General features: G+C 49.9%; 1 protein-coding gene across 3 annotated transcripts in view; it reads right to left on the minus strand.

Moving 5' to 3' along the window:
• CACNB3 (calcium voltage-gated channel auxiliary subunit beta 3) overlaps positions 1-15,930 on the minus strand; it is a 35,266-nt gene extending 19,336 nt beyond the window's left edge. Inside the window, exon 1 of one of the 3 annotated variants that reach the window (XM_035101107.3) lies at positions 15,807-15,930. In XM_035101107.3, coding sequence (XP_034956998.1) covers positions 15,807-15,845 — 39 coding nt within the window. In that variant the 5' untranslated portion in view covers positions 15,846-15,930. Of the gene's footprint in view, positions 1-12,209; positions 12,486-13,795; positions 14,021-15,806 lie in introns of those variants that run through there. The other 2 variants (XM_035101102.3, XM_035101094.3) reach the window with 2 other exon arrangements.
• Between the last annotated feature and the right edge of the window lie 6,852 nt (positions 15,931-22,782).

A 22,782-nucleotide genomic window follows, 5' to 3' on the forward strand; every position in this document is an offset into this window, starting at 1 on the left:
AAGTTCTGTTCTAGTATAGAATAGCAGCAGCTCAGTGGTCAGGGGGGCAGCTGTGTTGTTTACTTTGTACCAGGACTGCTCCTATACTTTCACTAGAACTGCTGTGATAGCTCAGTCAGTAGAGCATGAGACTCTTAATCCCAGGATCGTGGGTTCGAGCCCCATGTTGAGCCAAAGATTCCTGCATTGCAGGGGGTTGGACCAGATGACCCTCAGAGGTCCCTTCTAACTCAATAGGTGAAGCTTCCCCCCCCCCATGCACCTTGATCCCAGGAAACCACCAACTCTACATGTTTGGGTATCTGACTATTCTTAAAGGTACAGGAGCAGAGCCCACCAGAAAAAGATGGCAAAAGTCCTTCAGTCCACAGGCCCTTCTCTCCTCAGTCACATATTCGCTAAGTCAGCTTTTGCCAACCTAGCGCCCTCCAGATAGGTGAAGGCTGCTGCCCCCTCCATCTGCAATACAGTATGAGGACAATAATACTGGCATCCCCTACAGGGTTGTTGTAAGAATTTCTCAGATAATCTGTGAGAAGCCCTTAGAAACCAGACACATGTTACATAAATGCTAAGTTATATCATTGGTGCTGTTGTTTATTGATTTCCCTAGAATATCATTCCTATGGCTGAGGAATCAAGCTCTCCTTTCCCATTTCTCCACTGCACTTCATACCATATTTTTTTCTTTCTTCCTTCAAATCCCTCCTCAAATCCTACTTTCCCCTTAGGAAACCCAGATGAGTCCCCATTTCTAGCTTCAATCACATCAATTGCCTTTGCCCACATCCCTTCCTTGCTCCCACTTCTCTCTGCCTTGTGTTATCTTCTCCTTGGTTGATTTTCACATGCAAATTCCTTGAGGGAAAGGGCCTGCCTATATCAGCTTAACAAATTCTGTGCATACAACAGCTTACAATCTAAGCAAGGTGGGAATTCAGAGAAGGAAAACAGAGGGGGCTCAGGTGAAGAAGGGATGAGGATGTGACCTGGGCAGCCACTGACAACCTGACTGCTTTCTCCTTAAAGGTGGAGATGGGGTTTCTCTAACAAGTCACAGACCAACAGCAATGTCACTAGGGAAGCATCTGGGAATGCCATCCTATTAGAAGTTGAAAACAGCCGCCACCGTTATTAATACTGCGTATTTGAAATGTCCCAAACACTTTGTGTACATTATACCAGCAATCATCCACAACAGCCCTGTAAGGTGGAACACCAGCTCTGGGAATAAAAAGATGGATCAGTTGGCAACTCTGAAAAATCCCAAGAAGGTCTCATCAGCACAGTTCAAAGGGCCATCCAATTGCTGTTGGACTCAAGGTTCCCCATCACTTGGCTAGACCAGACCTCTGGCAAGTCCCCACTGCCCTCTGCTACATTAAATGTGGGGTGTGTGTGTTGCACTTCTATAACAGTTGCACAGGAGAAGGGGGAGGAGTGACATAAGCAGGGAAGCTTCTGGTCACTGCAATGGGTGAAGCTCCATTTCCCAAAATTCTCCTTTCTGCCCAGCAATGTAAGAGATGCAGGAATTTCCCCTCCCTTAAAAAAATGGGAATCTGAAAGTCCTGTCTGCCTCCCCCATTAACTTTAAAAGAAAAGAGGTAGTTCATCAGTGGGGTTTGCACTTTTAATCCCCCTTCCGCTTCAATTTTCACAGATTAATACAGTAGTAGGCGCGTCTACTCAGAAGCAAACCCTGCGGAATTCAATGTGGTTTACTCCCAGGAAAGTGAAACTAGGGCTGCAACCTAAGCTGCGAGGAATACCTAGCAGCAGCCTGTGCCTGGTTTTGGTGCTAACTGCTTCCAGAAGGATACCTCACACACAAAAAATGTGTATTTATTATTTTGGTATTTTACAATATTGTAAAATATGCAATGGGTCAGTGTGTCTGGCTGTAAACCAGGTTGTTGATGGTTTGAGCCCACCCAGGGATGGCTGTGGGCAGGATCCATGCATTGCAGGGGGTTGAGCTAGAATGACTCTTGGGGGTCCTTCCAACTCTACAGTTCCATAGTTCTATGAACACCTAAGTGTGACTCTCTAAGATTCCAGTGAAACAAATTCAGGGACGGTGGGAGGAGGAGGAGGAGGGTGGGTACCCCCTCACCTCACCTCACCTCTCCCGGAAGCCATCTTCTCTGCCCTCCCTTCCCACGCCCAACAGTGTGGCACCAAAAATGCCATGCAAAAACCGCCATGCTGAACCAGCGCAGGGGGCAGAACAGCAGCCTCCGATCTTCCCTCGTCTCGACTGTGGGGAAGGAGCGACAGAGAGAGACGGAGAGGGAGAAGGGAATTGGGAGCTAGCACCAAAGCAACGCGCAACGCCACGGGGAGGTGCCAGCCCAGCACGAGGGCCTGTGTAAACGTAGGAGGAGAAGCGAAGCCGGGAAGGGGCGAGGGCGGTGGAGCACCGTTTTAAAAACACGCCATGCTGGCTGCCTCAGAGCTGCCGCGCGCCCAACCCCTTTGGTAACGATGCGCACGAATCGCCCACGCGGGTCTCTGCCTGTAGAGTCCACAGGGAGCTGCCACCACCAGGCGCGTGTCTCCCGTCGCGTGTCCACACGGTCCAAGAGGCACGTGACGTGGGAGAAGCCGCGCGCAAGAGGGGCCCGCGACGGAGCTTAGATCTCGCGTGGAAGGGGAAAGGAGCCTGTGCGTTTAGGCGCACCCGCCTCTGGCCCCGTGTTCAGCCTTCAGAGCCTCTCCTCTTCTGACCGCCCCACACGTGTACGACGCGTGTGTTTCTGCTGGCTGGTGCTCGGCGGCCCACGTTTCTTCCGCAACGCGGGAGTCTGGAAAGGCGCGCGCGGGTGAGAGAGAAGATGCTTCTTAGCGCTTCCTCGATGCCCTGCCTGTTCCTGAGCTTCGCGTTGCAGCGAACCGCCTGCGATGTAGATAAACTGGGGAGGGGAATCAGGCCTGCGAAGCCCAGGGATCCAAAGGGTCTTCGTTTCCCAGGGTTAACTGACAAAAGGAGACACGAACCTGCCTTGAAACCTTTCCCCAAAAGGCCAAATGGGTGGGGGGTTGAAAAGACATTTGGCATTTGCACATGCCTATTGGCGCTCTTCTTCCACCCCAGCCCCTACTTTGGTAGGGGTTTTCATTTGCTTGAGAATACTGGTGTGGTGCAAGGGCAAAAGGCTGACTTGCAACTCCAGATCTGGCAAGTTCAAATTTCACCTCTGCTGTGAATTCACTTGATAGCCTAAGGCAAGCTGCTTCCTCTCTTTTCTGTCATGGGGATAGTAATCCTGGCCTACCTTACAAAGTTGTTGTGCATTGGGATGCGAAGCACTTTAAAACACTCCAAAATGCTCTACATGGCTAAGCAGGAAACTCAGCACCAGACTTAGCAAACAACGTTAAATTAACATGGGAGAGTGTTGATGAAGGGAAGAAATGGAAATCAGTAATTTATGTGGGTTTTCTGAAGTACTTTCAGGTCAACTACATTTTGGATTATGTTTCTTGTGTACAGCTGGCCAAAGAGAGAGAGAGAGAGAGAGAGATAGCACAAGGTTTTTGAGAGCCTCTTTCATATTCTTGCTTCCTATGAGTAACTTTCAGAACTGGTGACTGAGTTTGCTTTTTTCATCCTCCCTCTCCCTCCCCTTTTCCTTTTGTGTCGTGTGTTTCAGATTATTTCCCAAATGACACACTGTTATTTTTTATTGCTCTAGGGACCTTTTCAGCTGAAGATCAGGGTAAAAATGCTTTAAACAAACAAGCAAGCAAGCAAACACCAATTAAATACAAATGCTTTGACAGAACTGGCAGAACTGGCATTGTTCTGCACTTGTAAGAAATCCATCTTTTCGTGTGGCAGCACCTGCAACTTGGAACTTCCTGCCTGTTGATACCAGGCAAGTGCCTTCACTTTTCAGCACCTGCTTAAAACATACCTGTATTTTGTTTAGACAAGCCTATCCAGACATGTAAAAGTGGCATGTGTTTTATTTCTTTTTCATTCCTGTTGGATTTAATCATCTTTTGAATGTTTTAAAATACATGTGTTTAACTCTTTTAACAAAAATTATCATGCTTTATTTTATATTTTTGTAAACTGCTTCAACATTTTCTTACAATAAGGCAGTACAGTATATAATTTTGTTAAATAAAATAAAATAAATGAAAGGTTCAAATGAAAGGTTCAAATTCAAGCATCTACAGCATATTTACAATGACTGTCAGACTGGTGCCAGACACTGCTCATTTCAAAAACTCATGAGCAAACCAAACCCCCCCGTAATCTAGCACTTATTAAACCATTATTGTTATTTTCTTACTTTTAAGAAGACTGGTTAATGTTATGGATTTCCCTGCCTTTTTTATTAATGTCCCAAGACAATATTATTATACTGTATTCAAAAATAGTTTTAGGCCTAAACCCTGACTCAAATTAAGCCCTTTCATGTCCTTTTCCCAAAGCAGGTAATTTAGAGGATTCAGAGTGTTCTGCAGGGCTCGCTTTATCACGGCAAGGAAGGAGGCCTAGCATTGCATCTGGGGCACCAACAGATGGAAATACCTTTTCCCTTCCCAGTTATACGTTGGAACTATACCAGGCATCCCCAAACTTCGGCCCTCCAGATGTTTTGGACTACAATTCCCATCTTCCCTGACTACTGGTCCTGTTAGCTAGGGATCATGGGAGTTGTAGGCCAAAACATCTGGAGGGCCGCAGTTTGGGGATGCCTGAACTATACTCTCGAAATATACTCAAAGTCCTGTAGTGACTTCATGCTCTTTATTGCAGCTTGTAAAACAGTGAATGAAATGCCCCCCAAACCTCAGGCTTTTATATACATTATCTACACAATGAGTCCCATCTGATTGGCTGATTCTGCTTCCCTCCTGGGGCCTGATTGGTCTTTTCCTGCAGGCCAATCAGTTGTTGCATTCTACGATCCTACAAGCCTAATAGGCTGATTAACTTCTTCCTGGAGCCTGATTGGTCTTCTCCTGCAAGCCAATCAGTTGTTGCATTCTAGGATCCTACTTGCCTATTGTTCTAGGATCCAAGCTTAGTACATAACAAACTTATACCTTTGCCGTTCACTGGCACAAGTCAAGCAAAGCAAGGCAAGGGTGTGGCAAACTCTGTGGTCCTCCAGAAATTGCTGGACCTCAGTTCCCATCAGCCTCAACTGGCACAGCCAATGGGGAGGGATGAAGGCAACTGTAGTCCAACACCATCTCTCACTATTGGTCTAAAGCTACATGATGCAGCAACCTCACACTGAAGCTAAGCAAACCTGGAGCTGGACACGCACAGAGGGCCAGTGTGTCCGGCTGTTAACCAGAAGGTTGGTGGTTCAAGGCCACCCAGAGACAGCTGTGGGCAGGATTCCTGGATTGCAGGGGTTGGACTAGATGTCATTTGGGGTCTCTTCCAACTCTATGATTCTATGAGACCATCTAGGAACCCCACTTATGCCATCTTGAGATCCACTCTGGAAGAAAGGTGGAACGTAAGTGCAATGAATAAAATGAAGCAGGGGGTGGGCCAGTTTCCAAAGGTGAGGCGGGAAAAGGTAAACAGCATTTGAACGTCCAGAGGAGGGATCTGGGCAAGATTTGTTCAAAGACAAGGATGCAATGGGGCCCATCAAGGACGCCCAGAAGAGCTGAGTAGTGGGGAGAAGGGATGCATATGGCAGCTTCTTGTGATGCTACTGGGATACACTGCTAAGTAAGAGGAGCTCCAGAAGTGAATGAGGGAACAGAGCACATAGCAAATTTGCATCAGCTGGCTTGGTTAACAAAAGCAGGCCATGGCAGCAGGAACAAAAGCAGATTTAGCAAAGAGAGTAGAAAGTCCAAAGTGATCAGATGCTACCACTAGCAAAAAGGGGTTATTACACATTGCTCTTCTTCTTTAATTTCATCCACCCTGACACAGAACATTTTGGGCTACAGGAAGACTCCAAAGCTGTGGTCTGTGTACCCACTCGGAAGTCCGTAAGAGATTATCACGATCCAAAAGAGTTTCATATTCAAAACCCCATTTAGCACTGGCATCAGATCAGTGATAATAGGACACTGTAATTGCTGTTTCGAGCATCCAGAATGTGAGCCACTTCAGCCTCCAGTTTTTTTTGGGGGGGGGCGCTTCAAACTAGGACTGCCTGAGCAGCAAATACACAGTTGTGTGCAAATGGATGTGACGGAGCCCTCAGAGCTTCTGTTCTGCTTCACTAAATTAAAGCAGCTTCCTGTATACCTGAAGGAGTGTCTCCACCCTCATCGCTTAGCCCAGACCCTGAGGTCTTCTGTGGTTCCCTCACTGCAAGAAGCAAAGTTGCAGGGAACCAGGCAGAGGGCCTTCTCAGCAGTAGCGCCCTCCCTGTGGAACGCCCTCCCATCAGATGTCAAGAAGATAAACAATTACACACCTTTTAGAAGACATTGAGAAGGCAGCCCTGTGTCAGGAGGTTTTTATTGCTTCTTAGATATGCTGTAAGCCACCCAGAGTGGCTGGGGAAACCCAGCCAGATGGGCGGGGTATAAATAACAATTATTATTATTGTTGTTGTTGTTATTGTTATTATTATTAATTATTATCATAATCATCCCTAATTTTGAGTTGCAGAAACAGTGGTAGGAGGGGCTGCTTAAGCTGTTCCCCATGTACACCTTTTCTCCTGGGGGGGCATGATTTTGAGCAGGAAAGTGGCTGGTGATGAAAGGGTTAATAAGCCCCTCCGGCTGCTGTTCTCCTCCACAAAACCGCAGCTTCCCCAAACCTCATTTCATTTACAGTCATACCTCGGTTTAAGTATGCTTCGGTTTGAGTATTTTCAGGTTGAGTACTCCGCGGACCCGTCTGGAACGGATTAATCCACTTTCCATTACTTTCAGTGGGAAAGTTCGCTTCAGGTTAAGTACAGACTTCCAGAACCAATTGTGTACTTAAACTGAGGTACCACTGTATTTAAAAACTCAGGAAATTGTCACATACATTTGCATGTGCCATGTGCTTGGACAGCTAAAAACCAACTGTTTGGACAGGTATTCAAGGAATACTGTTTGGGCTTCTAGCATGTTGATATTCCCTTTCGGACTTTTCTCTGCCTGTGTGCTTCTGTTCTCTGTCCCTATAATGCTTGCTCCACCTATCCGTGCATAAAAGCAGCATAATGAAGAGACTGTTAAGTCTCCAATGCTCTGTCCTCCAAAGAAAAAGGACCTTGTAAAGCAGGGTCCTCCAAATGTTGCTGGACTACAACTCCCATCAGCCCCTGCCAGCACAGACAAGGGTCAGAGATGGGAACTGTAGTCCAAAGCAACCTAGAGGGCCACAAATTCCCTATCCTTGTGCAAAGGTTCCTTTATGGAACTCTGACTGCCTGGGAAATGAGAGGGAGTGGGGGATGTGAAACAAGACATGAAAAACATCTACAGTACTATGTTTTGATTCACATTCAGTAAGACTCACTGAAATTAATAACCATGAAAAAGTTGGGTCCATTAATTTCTACTACTCTGAGGAAAACTTAGTTGAACACAACTCAAGGTGTAGAGAATTAAGCCTCCATTCTACTGATATCTGAACCTCTACATTGGCCAGGGAGAGGACAGAATGAATACCAGAGGGAGAGGAATGACTCTAGAAACACCAGGGTGATATTTTGTGCTTCATCAAAGCAAAGCAAAAGAGAGTTGTGCTGGATCCCAGTCAGAATTCTTGCCCATTGCCCTGGATGCCAGTCATCGTAATGTCAGGTCAAATGCATCCAAAATGTGTATGATTACTCAATGGCGAGGGAATGGCACATTGCATGTGGCTAAGAAACGTATCTCCTTCATTCACCACTACCTTCACAGGTTCCAGTGTTGAAGATCCCCTACCCTGGAGTCCTTGCCCAAATTAAGCCTTAGAGTGGAGGCTCTGAAATTGTGATCCATCTCTGGTGACCTGCAAGCTCCATTCAGACAGTCCACAAAAATATTGCAAAACAATCACAAATCTCTCTACTGGCCTCGACCAGGGCCAAAGTCTTTTCAGCCCTGGCCCCAGTCTGGTGGAATGCTGTCACAAGAGACCAGGGCCCTGCGGGATTTGACATCTTTCTGCAGGGCCTGCAAGATGGAGCTGTTCCGCCAGGCCGTCCGGGCCCAGTCTGACCCCCTTCTTTCTATGGGACCCTGTATGTAAGTGGCCTCCTTGGCTCTTTCTATTGGCCCATATGGGACCAGCACGGGGGGGTGGGCCTGGTGAACCTTTAATTCCTTACCCCTACGGTTATGTATCGTGGGTTCCCACTTAATTTTATTTTGATTTTAAATTTTAAAATTGTATTTTAAACGAATCGTTTGATGTTTTTAATGTATTTTATATATTTGGCATTAGCCGCCCTGAGCCCAGTCTCGGTCGGGGAGAACAGGGTATAAATAAAATGTATTATTATTATTATTATTATTATTATTATTATTATTATGTTTGTTCACAATGGATTTCGCCCCTTAAAACTGACCCATAAAAGTGGCCCTCCTCAACAATCTGGCCTAGGCCACACAATTTGTATAAAGCAGCACTGGTTTTGAAGCAGAGGCTGAAGGGGGGGGGGAGGTTATCAAGTGATCCAACAGTTTTGAGAACTGTTGCCTAAGAGTGCAAGGGGTGGGCAGCTTGTGCCCCCCTCAACCCGATGCTGCTGGGCTCCAGCTCCCAACAGCCCCAGCCAGGGATGATGGGAGTTGTAGTCCTAAGATTTTGAGGGGCTTCTCACTTTACAGATACCCACAAGATGAGCGCCTATGTACTCCCATGGCATCCCCCAGACAGGCTGAAAGGAACTGGACTTGGAGGCACAAAATGGAAAATCCTTAAAATGTCACCCTCTCTGCTATGGCGGAAGAGAGAGAGGCTCTTTCTGGCCCAATCTGTGTTGTCACAGCTGCAACCACAGTCCCCCCCTTGAGAGGAGGATGAATCTCGGCCAAAGAGCTTAAGATCCAAGCTGTCAGAGAGCAGCAGTCCCTCGCTCCCTGTCCTCTCCTCTCCTCTCCTCTCCCCAACGAAAAGCTCCACCACTTCACCCAGCTCCCTTCTCAGACTGCCTCTCCTTTTTGCAGGGGTGGGGGGGGTGGGAAACACCCACCCACCCTGGGATAAACCTCGTTTTAAAGGAGAATGTGAAGGGAGAGGGGTTGCACTGTCAACTTTCTACTCCTACACCAAGGAAGGGCATGAGAAAGCAAGAAGGAAGAGGACCAGTGCAGTGCCGTCCAGATGTTGCCACATTGCAACACGCATTGTGGGGATTATGGGAGTGCCACAATGACAATCCCTGGTATTCTGCCTCTCAGATACCAAAGCCTTAAACCACCCAGGCCCCCAAATATCTGAAAGATTGCCTCTTTCCCTACAGACCCTCCCAGGTGTTAAGGACTGCAGAGGGAACCCTCTTGGTAGTTCTACCTCCCTTGGGAATTGGTGTGTTTGTGTCTGTGGCTTGGGATAAGGCATTCTCTGTGACAGCCCCTAGGTTGTGGCATTCTCCCCCCCCCTGCCCCCAGCCTGACTTCCTCACCTTACAGCTTTCAGTGAATGCTGAGTCTACCCCTTTTCACCCTGGCCTGCGACACCAGAAATGTGTGTTTTCACAACACGCCTGATCCTTGTGACTATAATTTGTTTTTAATTCTGAATTTTAAACTCGAACAATAAATTTGATGATGATGAGCTAAATAAGAAACCAGCCCATCTTCTGCTCCCTTTCCAGACCATTCAATCAGATTACCATTGCAAGAATTGGAGGGTTCAGAATAGCCTGAAGACCCAAGCTAGCTATTGTCTGGACCCCCCTTTCTCCTCTCCCTTTGCTGCCAATTCAGCTCCAGTTCAGCCTTGCTGTCCACCCCATTCCTACCTTGCCCTTTGAAAACCAGAGTTAGCATGTTGTGTAGTCATTAAGAGCACCAGTCTGGAATGGGAGATATCCAGGTTCAAATCGCTACTCAGCCACATCAAGATCACCAGGAAACCCTGGGTTCAGTCACTCTCTCTTAGCCTAACTCACCTCACAGGGTTCTTGTGAGGATGCAGTGCAGGGGAGGAGAACCATGTATGCCAACCTGAGCTTGAGAAAGATGACAGGTGTAACACAGGAACACAGGAAGCTGCCTTATACAGAGTCTCTTGGGCAGTGGCTCTCCAGGGTTTCAGATGGGACAAACTCAGTCCTCTCTGGAGATGCCAGGGATTGAACCTTTTGCATGCAAAACAGATGCTCTGTCACTGAGCCAAATTTGGTCCCCCACCCCTGCAAAAATAAAGTAAATAAAACCAAGAAGTAAGATTGGATAGGGTATGAATCAGGAGCTAGGATTTCTGGGCACAACTTGATTCTGGTTCCCAGGAATTGGGAATGTTTTCCCCAGTGCAAATTGAAAGGCAAAGGCCTCGAATAAATCCCAGCCTTTGCTACCACCCCCAGTTCTGCACCTTCACTGTCCTCCCCTCCCTCTGCATATGGAGTGTGATCAACAGACACTGAGAAGAAAAAAAATACTTTGCAACAGTCTTTAAAAAGTGCTTTTATGACTTAGGTAAGAGGTGCTAGAAATGGAGGCGGGAGGAGAGGTGAACATCTCGCACTTACAGCATGCAGTGTCTCTCTTCTCTCTCCCCCCCCCCAGCTCAGGCAGACACTAGGAAATGCCAGCCTCCTCCCCCCTCCAAAGCCCAGTTCTGTCATGTCAGCTGATCATCCACCTTCTCCTGCCGACACCCACCCACACATTTCAAAGCGGAGCAGCTGTGCCTGCTGTGGGTGCCTAACCCCAACCAGGTGGGCAGGAAGCCCGAGGTCTGGGCATGATAAAAATTGTGCTGGCATCACACAGGGGAGCCCCCACACCTGACTTATAATTGATGGGCTCCTACAGAGGTTGACAAAGTGGCTTGTTCCAGACCTGCTGAACTAGCCTACTGGGTGGAGATTTTCCTAGCCATGTGTCCTCTCCCTTGCCATCTATCTAGATTATAGCCCCTGTTTGCTTACGCATGTTAGGTGAAGAGCCATTGTCCAGTGGCTAAAGCATCTGTTTTGCATGTAAAAGACTCCAGGCCAGGTCCCATCCCCAGCATCTCCAGCTAAGAGGAAGATCCCCGCCTGAATTCCTGGAGAGTCTCGCTGCTAGTCAGTGCAGCCAATAATGAGCTGTGTGATCTTTCTGTACAAAACAGGTTCCTTTATGCCCACATCATCCAGTCAAAGCCCTCCACAAACTCTCCATCCAGGATTTCCGCAACTCCTCTTTCGAGCTCTAATGCCTGGGTGACAACAGCCAGGAAAAGTGCAGAAGAGAAGAAACACCTCCTTCTCTTTCAGGAAGGAGTTATTTTTGGGATCCCACTTGAAGGGAGACGCGAGACTTTCTCCACCCCTTACCCAAATCATGTAGGAGGACCTCCAACCAAGGATCTACCCCAAAACAGGTGCATGGTCTGAGGAACCCTGCACTTGCTCCCACCACTCCTGGCTCAGGAAAGCACAAACCCTTCCCAAAAACCAGCTGCAGACAAGGAACATGCCAGGGTCCAGTCAGTGCCTCTCAATATGCATCTCCAGACATGGTTGGGAGAGACTGAAACCCTGGGGATCTCCTGTCCGCTAGGGTAGGCAATAGTGAGCTAGATGAACAAGGAAGCTTCCCATGTTCCTATGTGCTGGATTCACCCACCAGCGGGGGGGGGGGGGGAGCTGTTAGGGGAAAGAACACCACTTCCCTTGAATGCCAGGGCACTAACCTACTGCCTGCTTCCACCTGCACCCCCATCTATCCAGAATCATTTTCCTCCACTCCTTGGAGAAGACCAAGCCTACAAGTGTCTTCTAGCCCTGAGCCAAACAGAAGCCAAGGAAAGCAACTTACCACCACCCCATAACTAAGGGGTACCCTTAACAAGCCTTGGTCCTCCTCCACCAAAGGTGCCCAGTTAAACCCTGCGATTGTGCCCTGAGCTCAGTCGCCTACTCCACTGTCTCCTTACCCCCGGCAACACCCCCCCCTGCCCTCATGGGTCCCTGCCCCAACTTTCTAACACCTAGTCAATAGCATCAGAGCTCCCCCCCACCTTACCCCCTGCCATCCAGCCCCGCACGCAAACCAGGACGATGCCAGGTTCTTGTAAGTGGGCGGTTCCCCTGCTGAAAATAGCCCCTGGCTTCTGCCAGACTCACCACCTCGGAGTCTTCGAATCCATGGAGACAGGAGTCGTCATACATGGGGGATGAAAGAATCGTTCAGGAACCAAGACAGAGATGGTGGTGGCAGCAGGGGGGAGGGGGTGAAAAGGGACGGCTCTTCCAATCGGAGGGATGCCCAGCGCGCTGTGCCCCCTGCCCCAAGCTGGGTTGGGGGCAGCGGATGGCACGCAATGGCAGAGCTGCTCTGTCTGCTCCCCGAGAAAGATTCCCCCCTGGATGCATGCATGCGCCCGCCCGCCCGCTTTCTCCGCTCAGCAACGACGGCAAAAACAATAGCGCCCACCCACCAGCCCTCCCCTGGGGGCAGGCATTGAGACAGGCAAGCACGGAAGGAAGCGGGGAGGTGGGGGGCGGGCAGAGAGAGAAAAGAGAGAAGTGGGGCAGCAGGCAACAGCTCCTGAACTGTCCGGATGCGTCTGCACCCATCTGGGGCAAGACCAAAGCGGGGTGCCAAGGGGCGCGGTGCAGATAGCAGAAGGGGAACAACAGGATGGGGAGAGGGAAGACAGGACAGGAGGGCGTCGTGTGATGTGGGTTTGGGGGGGGGCAGGGGTCGTTCTCAGTGCATTCTTAGTGCCCACCAACCAAGCTCTGCCCTTTATTCTGCCTCCAGAGAGAGGGAGGGCAGAGATGGATGCCTTGCTGGAAACGGAATTGTGGGTGGTGGTGGGGAGACACAGCCTTCCTGCTTGGGCCAGCAGAGACCCGGGCACCGAGGCCGGGCAAGCGAAGGAATGTGGGCAGTGAATCACAGAGGAAGGAAAGGGTGAGAAGCCCAGGCCGCCGCCACGGCACGCCGTGCCCCCCACCCTGTGTCTTTAGTGCCCCTGATAACCAGTGCCTCTCCGCGCGACCCCTGGCACAGGCACTATAGGGCACAGGCCACCCTCTGCCTCCCTCCAGCTTCCCCGATGCAGCGCCTCTCCCTAAGGATCTCTCCTCCGGCTCTAAGCTCCGGATTGCCCACCCAGACGATCCCACAGCTCCATCCCTAACGGGCAGATGGGGACGTTCGCCTTCCCCACCACCATCGTTAACTTCTGGGCAGGTGCTGCTACTGCTGCCCGCTGATCTGGACTCGGTCCTCCGCTTTGCCGGAAATGGTGCCCGATGGGGTCCCCAAGCTGCGTCTCCAGATGCCTCTCCAAGCCCGGTGCCAGGGGTGCAGGCGCCAGTTGGACCCCCACCCCACCCCACGGAAGTTGGGCAGTCCCTGCAGAAAGAAACCCCTCCGCCTTTTGCCAGAGGACGCAGCACCAATCCTGACACCCCAGCCCCGAATCTAGGAAACGCAACCGGACTGAAGGCGCGCAAGAGAGAGGCGAGGAACCCAGCGAAGGGGCGGGAGAGGCGCGTACAGTAGTTGCCCGCCCCTTCTCCCTCTCCGCGCTTCCTCGCCTCTCAGGCTGTATGGCGCGAGTGGGGGTGGGGAAGGGAATGTCTAGGGCGCGCGAGGAAGCTGCCGCTTGGCGCGGGAGAGGCGCGCGAGACGAGCGGGGCGGGGATGGCGCCGGGGCTGCGCTGGGGTGGCGGCGGCTGCGCGCTGCCTGTTCCGTTACCTCGTTGAGCAGGAAGGTTGCGCTGGAGTCAGAAAAAGACATAGACGGCGGGGGAGGGAGCCGGCCGGCGGGCGGGCCCGGGGTGCGCTGCCCGCTGGGGAGAAGGAGGGAAGGAGGGAGGGAGGGAGGGAGGCGCCCCCGGCCCCGCTGCGCCGCTTCCGAAGCGCCTGCCCGGCTCTGGCCGCCTGCGCTCGTCCGCTCGCCCGCGCTCTCCTCCTCCTGGCGACGAGCGCGGTGCGCGCCGCCGCGCCTCCCGGCCCTCCTCCCGCCGCGCTACACGCGCCCTTCCGAGAATGGGCTCGGGGACGTGCCAGGCGCTATATAATCACGTGGGGGGGGCCAGGATGCGCCCTGCGAAGCAAGAGCCTCTCCGATGGCGCCTTCCCCGGGCTCCCCTGTCCTCCTCGCCGGGGTGGGGCGCTTCTGGGCTGAAGAAGAAGGGAGGCAAGCTGGCGTGCAGGATGCGGCTCGCTCCAGCAGTCGACAAGCTCCCAGATGCTCATCCAGCAGATAGAGAGATCTGAGTCCAGTTTCCCGGGTTTTTAATGCCATCGCTCCCTCTCCCCCGCCCGTCGGTGGCATTGCAAATCCGAGAAGCTGGAGATGGGGGAAGCCGCTCACCCGCTGCTGTTCTCCCTTGCTTTCCCCAGGGTTTCAGCTGTCCCTGGCACGCCAGATGCTCATCCCTGGGGAAAACGGAACAGTCGAAAGGACCCTAGAGCAAGTGCAGAGTGCATTTCCGCGGAGTGGCTGCAGAGAATTGCCACGTATCAGCCACCGTCAGAGAGTTGTTTGAAGGCCCTCCGGCCCTAGCATCTCTTGTGCTAGAAATTAAGCTTTGCCATTTCCCGCAGACGCCATCCCCGACTGTTAAAAAGCAAGGCACATTGTTCTCTCTCGGCACCTCGAGATCCTTCCCGCCCCGTTTCCAGGGATTTCAATGTGGCTGCTGCGGCTGCATTCTAGCACTTTGCCCCAGCTCCTTGGAGCGCCCCCTGGTGGAGGTAAGAGGATAATCGGGATTCGGCTTCCCTTGCTAGGGAATATTTGGTGTGTTTAAAACAGGGTTAAAAAAGCAGATCCCTATTCTAATCTCAGTTTGAGGCTTTTGTCATTAGGGAATACAGACCTTGGCTATGAAGACCGGTATGCAGATGCTAGTCATAAATAAATAAATAAATAAATAGAAACCATATTTATTTGCAGTATGAAAGAGCAGCTAGATTTGAGAAGGGAGGCAGAGGAAAGATCAGTGATGCCACTGGACCCTCTTACTGAGGGCGGGTGATGGGACAGATAAATCACTGAAAAGCTTAGCTCACCCTAGGCAGTACCACCACTCTTAACTTGGGGTGGGAAGGAAGCCCAGGGGGTGAGGAGGGAAAGGGGCAAAACAAACTTTGGCGCCACCCGGTCAGTGCAATAGAAAACTGTTCAGAACAAGCTTGTGAAAATAACATTACACTGGCTCTCAGTTAGAATGGAGCCTTCCTAGCTCCAGCCCTGCAGGGGGCGCTATGGATTGAGGTTCAATAGTTCTAGATGTTGTGGAGGGGAAGCTTCTGACTTTGCTGTGTATGGGATGAAAACTGCAGAGAGCACAGATGGAGGAGGAATATTGTTACTATAAGGGTTAAAGCAGAAAATATTCAGCTGCTGGAGGGGGGCAGTGCTCCTGCCTTGGTGGTCTTCCCTCAGCAGGGGCACTATAGGGCACAGGCCTTGGGTTCAGGGCAAGGGGGAAAGGGGGGCAGCTAATGGCACAGCAGGGCTCAACACACCCATGAGTTGCTGCAGTAGCTGGTGCCATCTGCCTACCTGGGCAAACCTAACTCTTCTTGATAGCTCTGGTGAGTGTCTCAACCCACATCTCCTGCATTTGACTCCACTTTCCTGTGCTGCGGTTCTGCCACCCAGGCAGCCCCCTCTCCAGGCTGCTTCCTCACCCCCTTCTCACCCGCTCCTCTTTTTCCAGCCCGCCCCCCAAGAGACAAGGATGATGGCACTTTACCTCGTTGAGCAGGAAAACACTGGAGTTGGAGAGAGACATGCAGAGTGTCTGCTTTGCTGGACTGCAGCTGACACTGTGTGGCTCACACACCTCCTCTACCTTCCTCTCATGAACCCAGCCCAGCTCACGGGGCAGACAGGAAGCCCTGCCCACAGGGGATGGAGAGCAAGCAGCCTGCAAGCTCAGGGGCATGAGCAAATTGTGCAACGTGCACACTGTTGTCTTGTGGCGCCGTATGCAAGCATCCCATTGGCTCCCAAGCTCTTGTGGGACATTGTGGGTGTGGATGGGTGTGGGAGTGCGCATCACAAAGCCAGCTTTGTGAACCATCATCTTTTAGCACCAAGCACAAACAACCATCGTGGAACAGCGCATCAGCCGCAACAATGCATTTAAAAACGACACTGGCTTCAGGCATCAGCTCACAGCTTCTTGTGGGACCCAACAGGAGCAGTTTCAGTGGCAGCCCATGACTATTGCGGGCCTATAGTGCAAATGGCTTTCATGACAAAGATTCTCACAGGGTGGAGGCAGTCGCTTGCCAGGATCTCAGTGCCATGGGTCTCTGGGCTGTCAAAAGTGGCTACTGAGAGATGATACAATCTAACGATCACTTCTAGATCAATTGTTGAAACTGGTAAGTGAGCCCAATATGACTGCAGTGGAGACAGACCAGAGGAGGAATGACTGATGGGAGGAGCGCAGAGAGAAATAACGCAGCACAACCAGACGCCTTCCTCTGCCCCAGCTGTAACAAAACATGTCTCCAGGGCCAGATGAATTACATCCAAGAGTATTAAAAGAACTGGCAGAGGTGATTTCAGAACCACTTGCAATAATCTTTGAAAATTCCTGGAGAACAGGAAAAGTTCCAGCAGACTGGAGGAGGGCAAATGTTGTCCCTATTTTCAAAAAGGGGGAAAGAGAGGACCCAAACAATTACCGCCCAGTCAGCCTGACATCAATACTAGGAAAGATTCTAGAGCAGATCATTAAGCAAACGGTCTGTGAGCACCTAGAAAGGAACGCTGTGATCACTAAAAGTCAGCATGGGTTCCTGAAAAATAAGTCATGTCAGACTAATCTGATCTCATTTTTTGACAGAATTACAAGCCTGGTAGATGAAGGGAACGCTGTGGATGTAGCCTATCTTGATTTCAGCAAGGCCTTTGACAAGGTGCCCCATGATATTCTTGTAAAGAAGCTGGTAAAATGTGGGCTAGACAATGCTACCATTCAGTGGATTTGTAACTGGCTTACTGACCGAACCCAAAGGGTGCTCATCAATGGCTCCTCCTCATCCTGGAGAGTAGTGACTAGTGGGGTGCCACAGGGTTCTGTCTTGGGCCCAGTCTTGTTCAACATCTTTATCAATGACTTGGATGATGGGCTTGAGGGCATCCTGAGCAAGTTTGCAGATGACACCAAATTGGGAGGGGTGGCTAACACCCCAGAGGACAGGATCACACTTCAGAATGACCTTAACAGATTAGACAACTGGGCCAAAGCAAACAACATGAATTTTAACAAGGAGAAATGTAAAGTACTACACTTGGGCAAAAGAAATGAAAGGCACAAATACAGGATGGGAGACACCTGGCTTGAGAGCAGTACATGTGAAAAGGATCTAGGAGTCTTGGTAGACCACAAACTTGACATGAGTCAGCAGTGTGATGCAGCAGCTAAAAAAGCCAATGCAATTCTGGGCTGCATCAATAGGAGTATAGCATCTAGATCAAGGGAAGTAATAGTACCACTGTATTCTGCTCTGGTCAGACCTCACCTGGAGTACTGTGTCCAGTTCTGGGCACCACAGTTCAAGAAGGATACTGATAAGCTGGAACGTGTCCAGAAGAGGGCAACCAAAATGGTCAAAGGCCTAGAAACGATGCCTTATGAGGAACGGCTTAGGGAGCTGGGTATGTTTAGCCTGGAGAAGAGAAGGTTAAGGGGTGATATGATAACCATGTTCAAATATATAAAAGGATGTCATATAGAGGAGGGAGAAAGGTTGTTTTCTGCTGCTCCAGAGAAGCGGACACGGAGCAACGGATTCAAACTACAAGAAAGAAAATTCCACCTAAACATTAGGAAGAACTTCCTGACAGTAAGAGCTGTTCGGCAGTGGAATTTGCTGCCAAGGAGTGTGGTGGAGTCTCCTTCTTTGGAGGTCTTTAAGCAGAGGCTTGACAGCCATCTGTCAGGAATCCTTTGATGGTGTTTCCTGCTTGGCAGGGGGTTGGACTGGATGGCCCTTGTGGTCTCTTCCAACTCTATGATTCTATGATTCTATGATTCTATGTCTCTCTCGTATTGGTCTCCCTTCCAACAGTTTGACTTTACTCCAAAGGAGCACTCCTCCACTGTCTCCAGAGACAGATGGAGGCCAGCAAGTGCCCAATAAAAGCCTAAACTAGGGTTTCCCAAACTTGGATCATCCTTAGCTAGCAGGACCACTGGTCAGGGATTATGGGAACTGTAGTCCAAAAATAGCTGGAGACCCAAGTTTGGGAAACCCTGGCCTAAACCTTCCTGAGAGATCCCTCTAAATTGTAAAACTGCTATAAGAGGGCACATCATCAGCAAGCCACCCAACTCAGCAGCACCCACATTGGTACACATTAGTTCTCCTCCCCTTGCTGGAATTTCTCTTCCAGCTATGGCTTCTACCCATCATTGGTTCAGTTTCTAGACCATGGATGGGCTCTCAAATCATCCTCAACTGGTCTGATATTTATCCTCAGTACATGTTCAGCAATTAGCATATTGGGAACCCATCAGATAGAAGGTGAGAGCAAGGAGCAAGAGGTGGCTCCTTTGCTCTCTCCATTGCCATTCCTTCCAGGACTCCAGGCTAGCACCACTTAAGGCTTGCAGCCTAGGGGAGCTTCCAGGCTCTTGCTGCTTTTGTCTGGGTTATAGTGGATTGGGTGGTCTTACACAACAAGCTCGCTTCCCCCAAAAGATCAGACTTTGCAATCTGGAAAGTGAAGGTGGAAAATGCATTCTTAACACCCCTGCAAACAAATCAGGGTGCATGCTCAATGAACACCTGGTCATGTGGAAGAGCCCAGAGTAACAGTACTTCTTCCCAGCTACAAGCTGCTCCTTGTAACCACACAAGTTGCCTTTTATACGAAAGATGAGCAAAGGGCCTTTGAAAATATTGTGGACAGGGTGGTGGGGAGGGCGAGCTATCCTTCACTACTCCATCCTTTCAAGGCAACTGCTCTTCTGTGCCTTGCAGGTGAGTCAGAAACAACTGTGCATGTTGGTCTGCAATTGAGACTCCCACCCTTTCCCTACAGCACACGTGACCAGAAATACTGAGGCCCCCCCCCCTATTCAACAACTTATGCTTTATTCTGTTTGATTTTGGCCTAAGTAAAGACCCCCGCCCCATTTGACAGGTTGAGCTATTTGTGTTCCCAGTGAAATGGTTTTTGAACCACTGAGGGATTGCTGGGAAGCCTGGCAGCTCTTTCATCGGATGGCACCTTACTGAGAAAACCCACAGATTCAGTAGGGCAGGCTTCCCCAACCTCGGCCCTCCAAATGTTTTGGTCTACAATCCCCCCCCCCCCGCAGCTGGCACTGGGGGTGATCTAGAGGGCCCTTGGTGGGTGAAGGTGGTGGTGTGCCAGGCATGAGGAACTCTACCCCAGGAGCAGAAAATTCAGGCCATCTCAGGTGCCTGAGAAAGTACCCTCCATCTCCTCCTAAGGGACCCTTATTCTGCCCAGTGTGACAGCATTGGGGGACTTGTGCTCAGTTATACCCTGAAGGCATAAAAGGATAAGGAGCCTGAATCCAAATTATTTGCGCCCCCCCCCTCACACACACAGTGAGTCACTCCACTTAGAAGAGTGGGGGAGGCAGAGCTGGAAGTGTGTGTTGTGTGTGTGGAGAATTCTTCCATTTGGCTGCCTCTGAGCAGCTTCATAAATAAGAAAACACAAAGGCAGGCAGGGCGGGGGAGGGGCCCTCAGAGTGGCCTGTTAATGGATGCTCTCCTATGCCAAGGAAGGCCCTGGGGATGCAAGAAGCATCTTCACTTTCCAGGAGAAGGAGAAGAGGGGAAGGGAAGGGAATGCGGGGAGGAGGTGGGGGAGCCCTTCACTCCCTCCCGTTGCATTCGGGGGAGGGAGGACAGATCCTGAGTTCGCTTTTGTCAGGGATCCATATCGAACCGCGTACACAACTGGTGGCTCCCCAGCCCCCAACCCTGTCTGTGGACAACTTATACTGGCAGCCCCATTAGGGCTTGGGGTACTTGGCCAAATGGGCCCTACCAAAAATAACCTCTCTGCTGAGAAACACTCAGCCATTCTTTTTAATGTCCTAGTGCTGCCAGATCTTATGCTTATGCAGGAGGGCCATTTAGGGAGAGTATTTCCCTGCTTTTGTTCCAAATTATAGGACCGTTCCTCCTCAGCAGCTGTGTCAGTATCACTGGTCTTTCAAGACCTGCCCAACCCATTTTGCTGCCTGGGACAAGATGGTGCCTTCCTGTTCTACATTATAGAATCAGGCTGGACTGGGTTGTATTACAGAGCAAGGCAAGGTTAATTTTCCCTGGCATCCTGGGATTTAGGGGCCCAAAAGACTTAAACCTGATGGGCTGGAGAGCTCTTGCCAGTTAGAATAAGGGGCTAACAGTGCAATCTTATGCACTAAAGCAAAAACACAAAAAGCGCATAAGCAAATCCCACTGATTTCAATGGGACTTACTCCCAGTAAGTGGGGTAGGGATGTGGCTTAGATGGACTGGTGTTCTGACTCAGTCCAATGCAACTTCTTATGCATGGTGCAAGGGAGAAAGTATTGCATTAACATTTCACCAAATGTGCTAAAACAACCTGCAAGAAGTCCACCGGTGCTCAGAAGGCACACTGTGATTCAACATTCTAACATGCTCCCCCACCATCACCATCAAATGGCGGCATTTGGATTGTTAACTCGGAGGTTCAGCCTGGGCTCCACATGCACCACCCCCCTCCTTTGTCTGCTGCTGGGCTGAGAGCAATTGCCCACCTTGTCACCCTGCCAGCTGGTATTTCAGAAGCTCGGCAGCTCCGGATGCTGTCCTCTGACACAGCATTTGCTAGATATAAAAATAGCAAGACAGATCCAGGCAGCGCTATCTGGCCGGCATGCTTCCTGCTGACTCTCACAAGCTTTGACGGATGCCACAAAAGTCCTCCATAGTCCCGCCATGTGCTCAGCAAAGTCAACACTGGCCCCTTCCTGGCTGATATTCCGGAGGCCTCACCGTGGTCTCCTTCAGTGTCACCATCACAATGGAGTCTTCATGGAGGAGTGTATTTTGGGGGTGTTTGACTCCAAACAGCTTTAGCAAGTTAAAAAGAGATGAGTGGGAGCTAAGAGGTTGCTTTTGCTTCCAGAAGTTGCTGGATTACAGCTCCCATGATCCCTGGCTATAGAGCCATGCTGGCTGATGGGAGTCCAAGCACAGCATCTGGAGGGTCCCCCCCCATGCCCTAGCATACTGGATATGGAGGGCAGCTAGGAATTAAAGAGTGCATGTAAGAACAGCAAGTGATGGGAGGACACCACAGACAGAGTTTTATGCCTCTGGAGACTCCAGCAACTTCTGATGTTTCATCATCATCCTGCAGAGCAAGGTTAGGAAGAAAATAAAGGTGTGGGTTTTTTTGTGGGGGGAGAGTTGCTGCCAGTTTGGATCATGGCCCAATATTCCCTGTGATCCCAAAAGCAAGAACTGCTGCAAATTCACAATGTCTACCTATTTGTTTTTATAGAAACGTTATACAGATTTATGTACAAGGTATCCAAAGTGGTCCACAACCTTTTGAAAACAAAACAAAGCATAGCAATAAAAATAATTAAAAACTGCATTACCATTTGAGTTATAAAAGCAAATTTTCGACGACTTCCGGTCTGCCGCCATTGCTGACTGGCGAGAGAATCCTGAGCTCCAGGATTCCCTAGCATTGAGAGGGAGGGGGCAGCCGTGAGAGTGACGCAGACCCCCAAAAGAGCCCCAGATTGAGCGTTCTGGGGACATGGGGACTCAGCTGCACCGTTTTGGTCTCCTCCGCCCCCTGGTAGCCCTAATAAGGGCGCTGAGAATGAGCGGAGTGGAGACGGGGTGCTTGAGTTAAACTGCTACCCTCGCAATGTGAAGCTCCGTGCCAGCAGCCTGGAGTGGTGGATTCTTCTAAACTAGCTGGATTTGAGAACATTGGACACCGTGAGTAAAGAAAAAGACTTTTAAATGTTTTTAATTGGATACGGGAGGAGATTTAAACAGGAAGTCAATCTCCCCCATTGAGTGAATCGAGACACAGTTAATTTGCCTGAAGCCGGGAAGACTGATAGGAAGCATTCAATTATCAAAAATTGGAGCTAAAACCTTCCCTCTAGGGCAGGGTAAAGGGGAGAAGGATTGAACCGAGCAAAACCCCTGTAAAGATTTTTATCAGGGGAAAGTCCCCCTGAAGCTGGAGTTGTGTCCCTGGAGGGATCAGCGAGCCGCCATTATGACATCATAATAGAAAGGAATTTGCTTGCCTCTTTGAGGCTGGAAACTGTCAGCAGTGAAGAGAGCACAAAATATAAGGCTGTGTATATGAAGTTGGACAATGCTCTTTTCATAAATAGAAACAAGATTTTAAAGATATAAGGAAGAATTAAAAATGAGTGTAACCGGATCGGACATAACTTTTGTTTCTGAACTTTGGAAATAAGAACTACGCCATTTCCTGTCTAGTAATCTCTGCTTTCCCAGGAAATTTGAGACCAGCAGGATGTCAGTAGACACAACATCATCTGACTTGGACCTTCAAAAACAACTTCTGGAACTTATTGAAGATTTAAGATGTGACGTGTATCAGAACACAATACAGATTGCAAAAATGGAAAAAAAAAATCAGAACTGTGTGGAAAATGAAGAAGGATTATTCCCAACTGAGAATTTAGACAAGAAAGACTT

Source organism: Zootoca vivipara, chromosome 2 (genome assembly GCF_965207765.1).
Source record: "Zootoca vivipara chromosome 2, rZooViv2.hap1.1, whole genome shotgun sequence".
Lineage (NCBI taxonomy): Eukaryota > Metazoa > Chordata > Lepidosauria > Squamata > Lacertidae > Zootoca > Zootoca vivipara.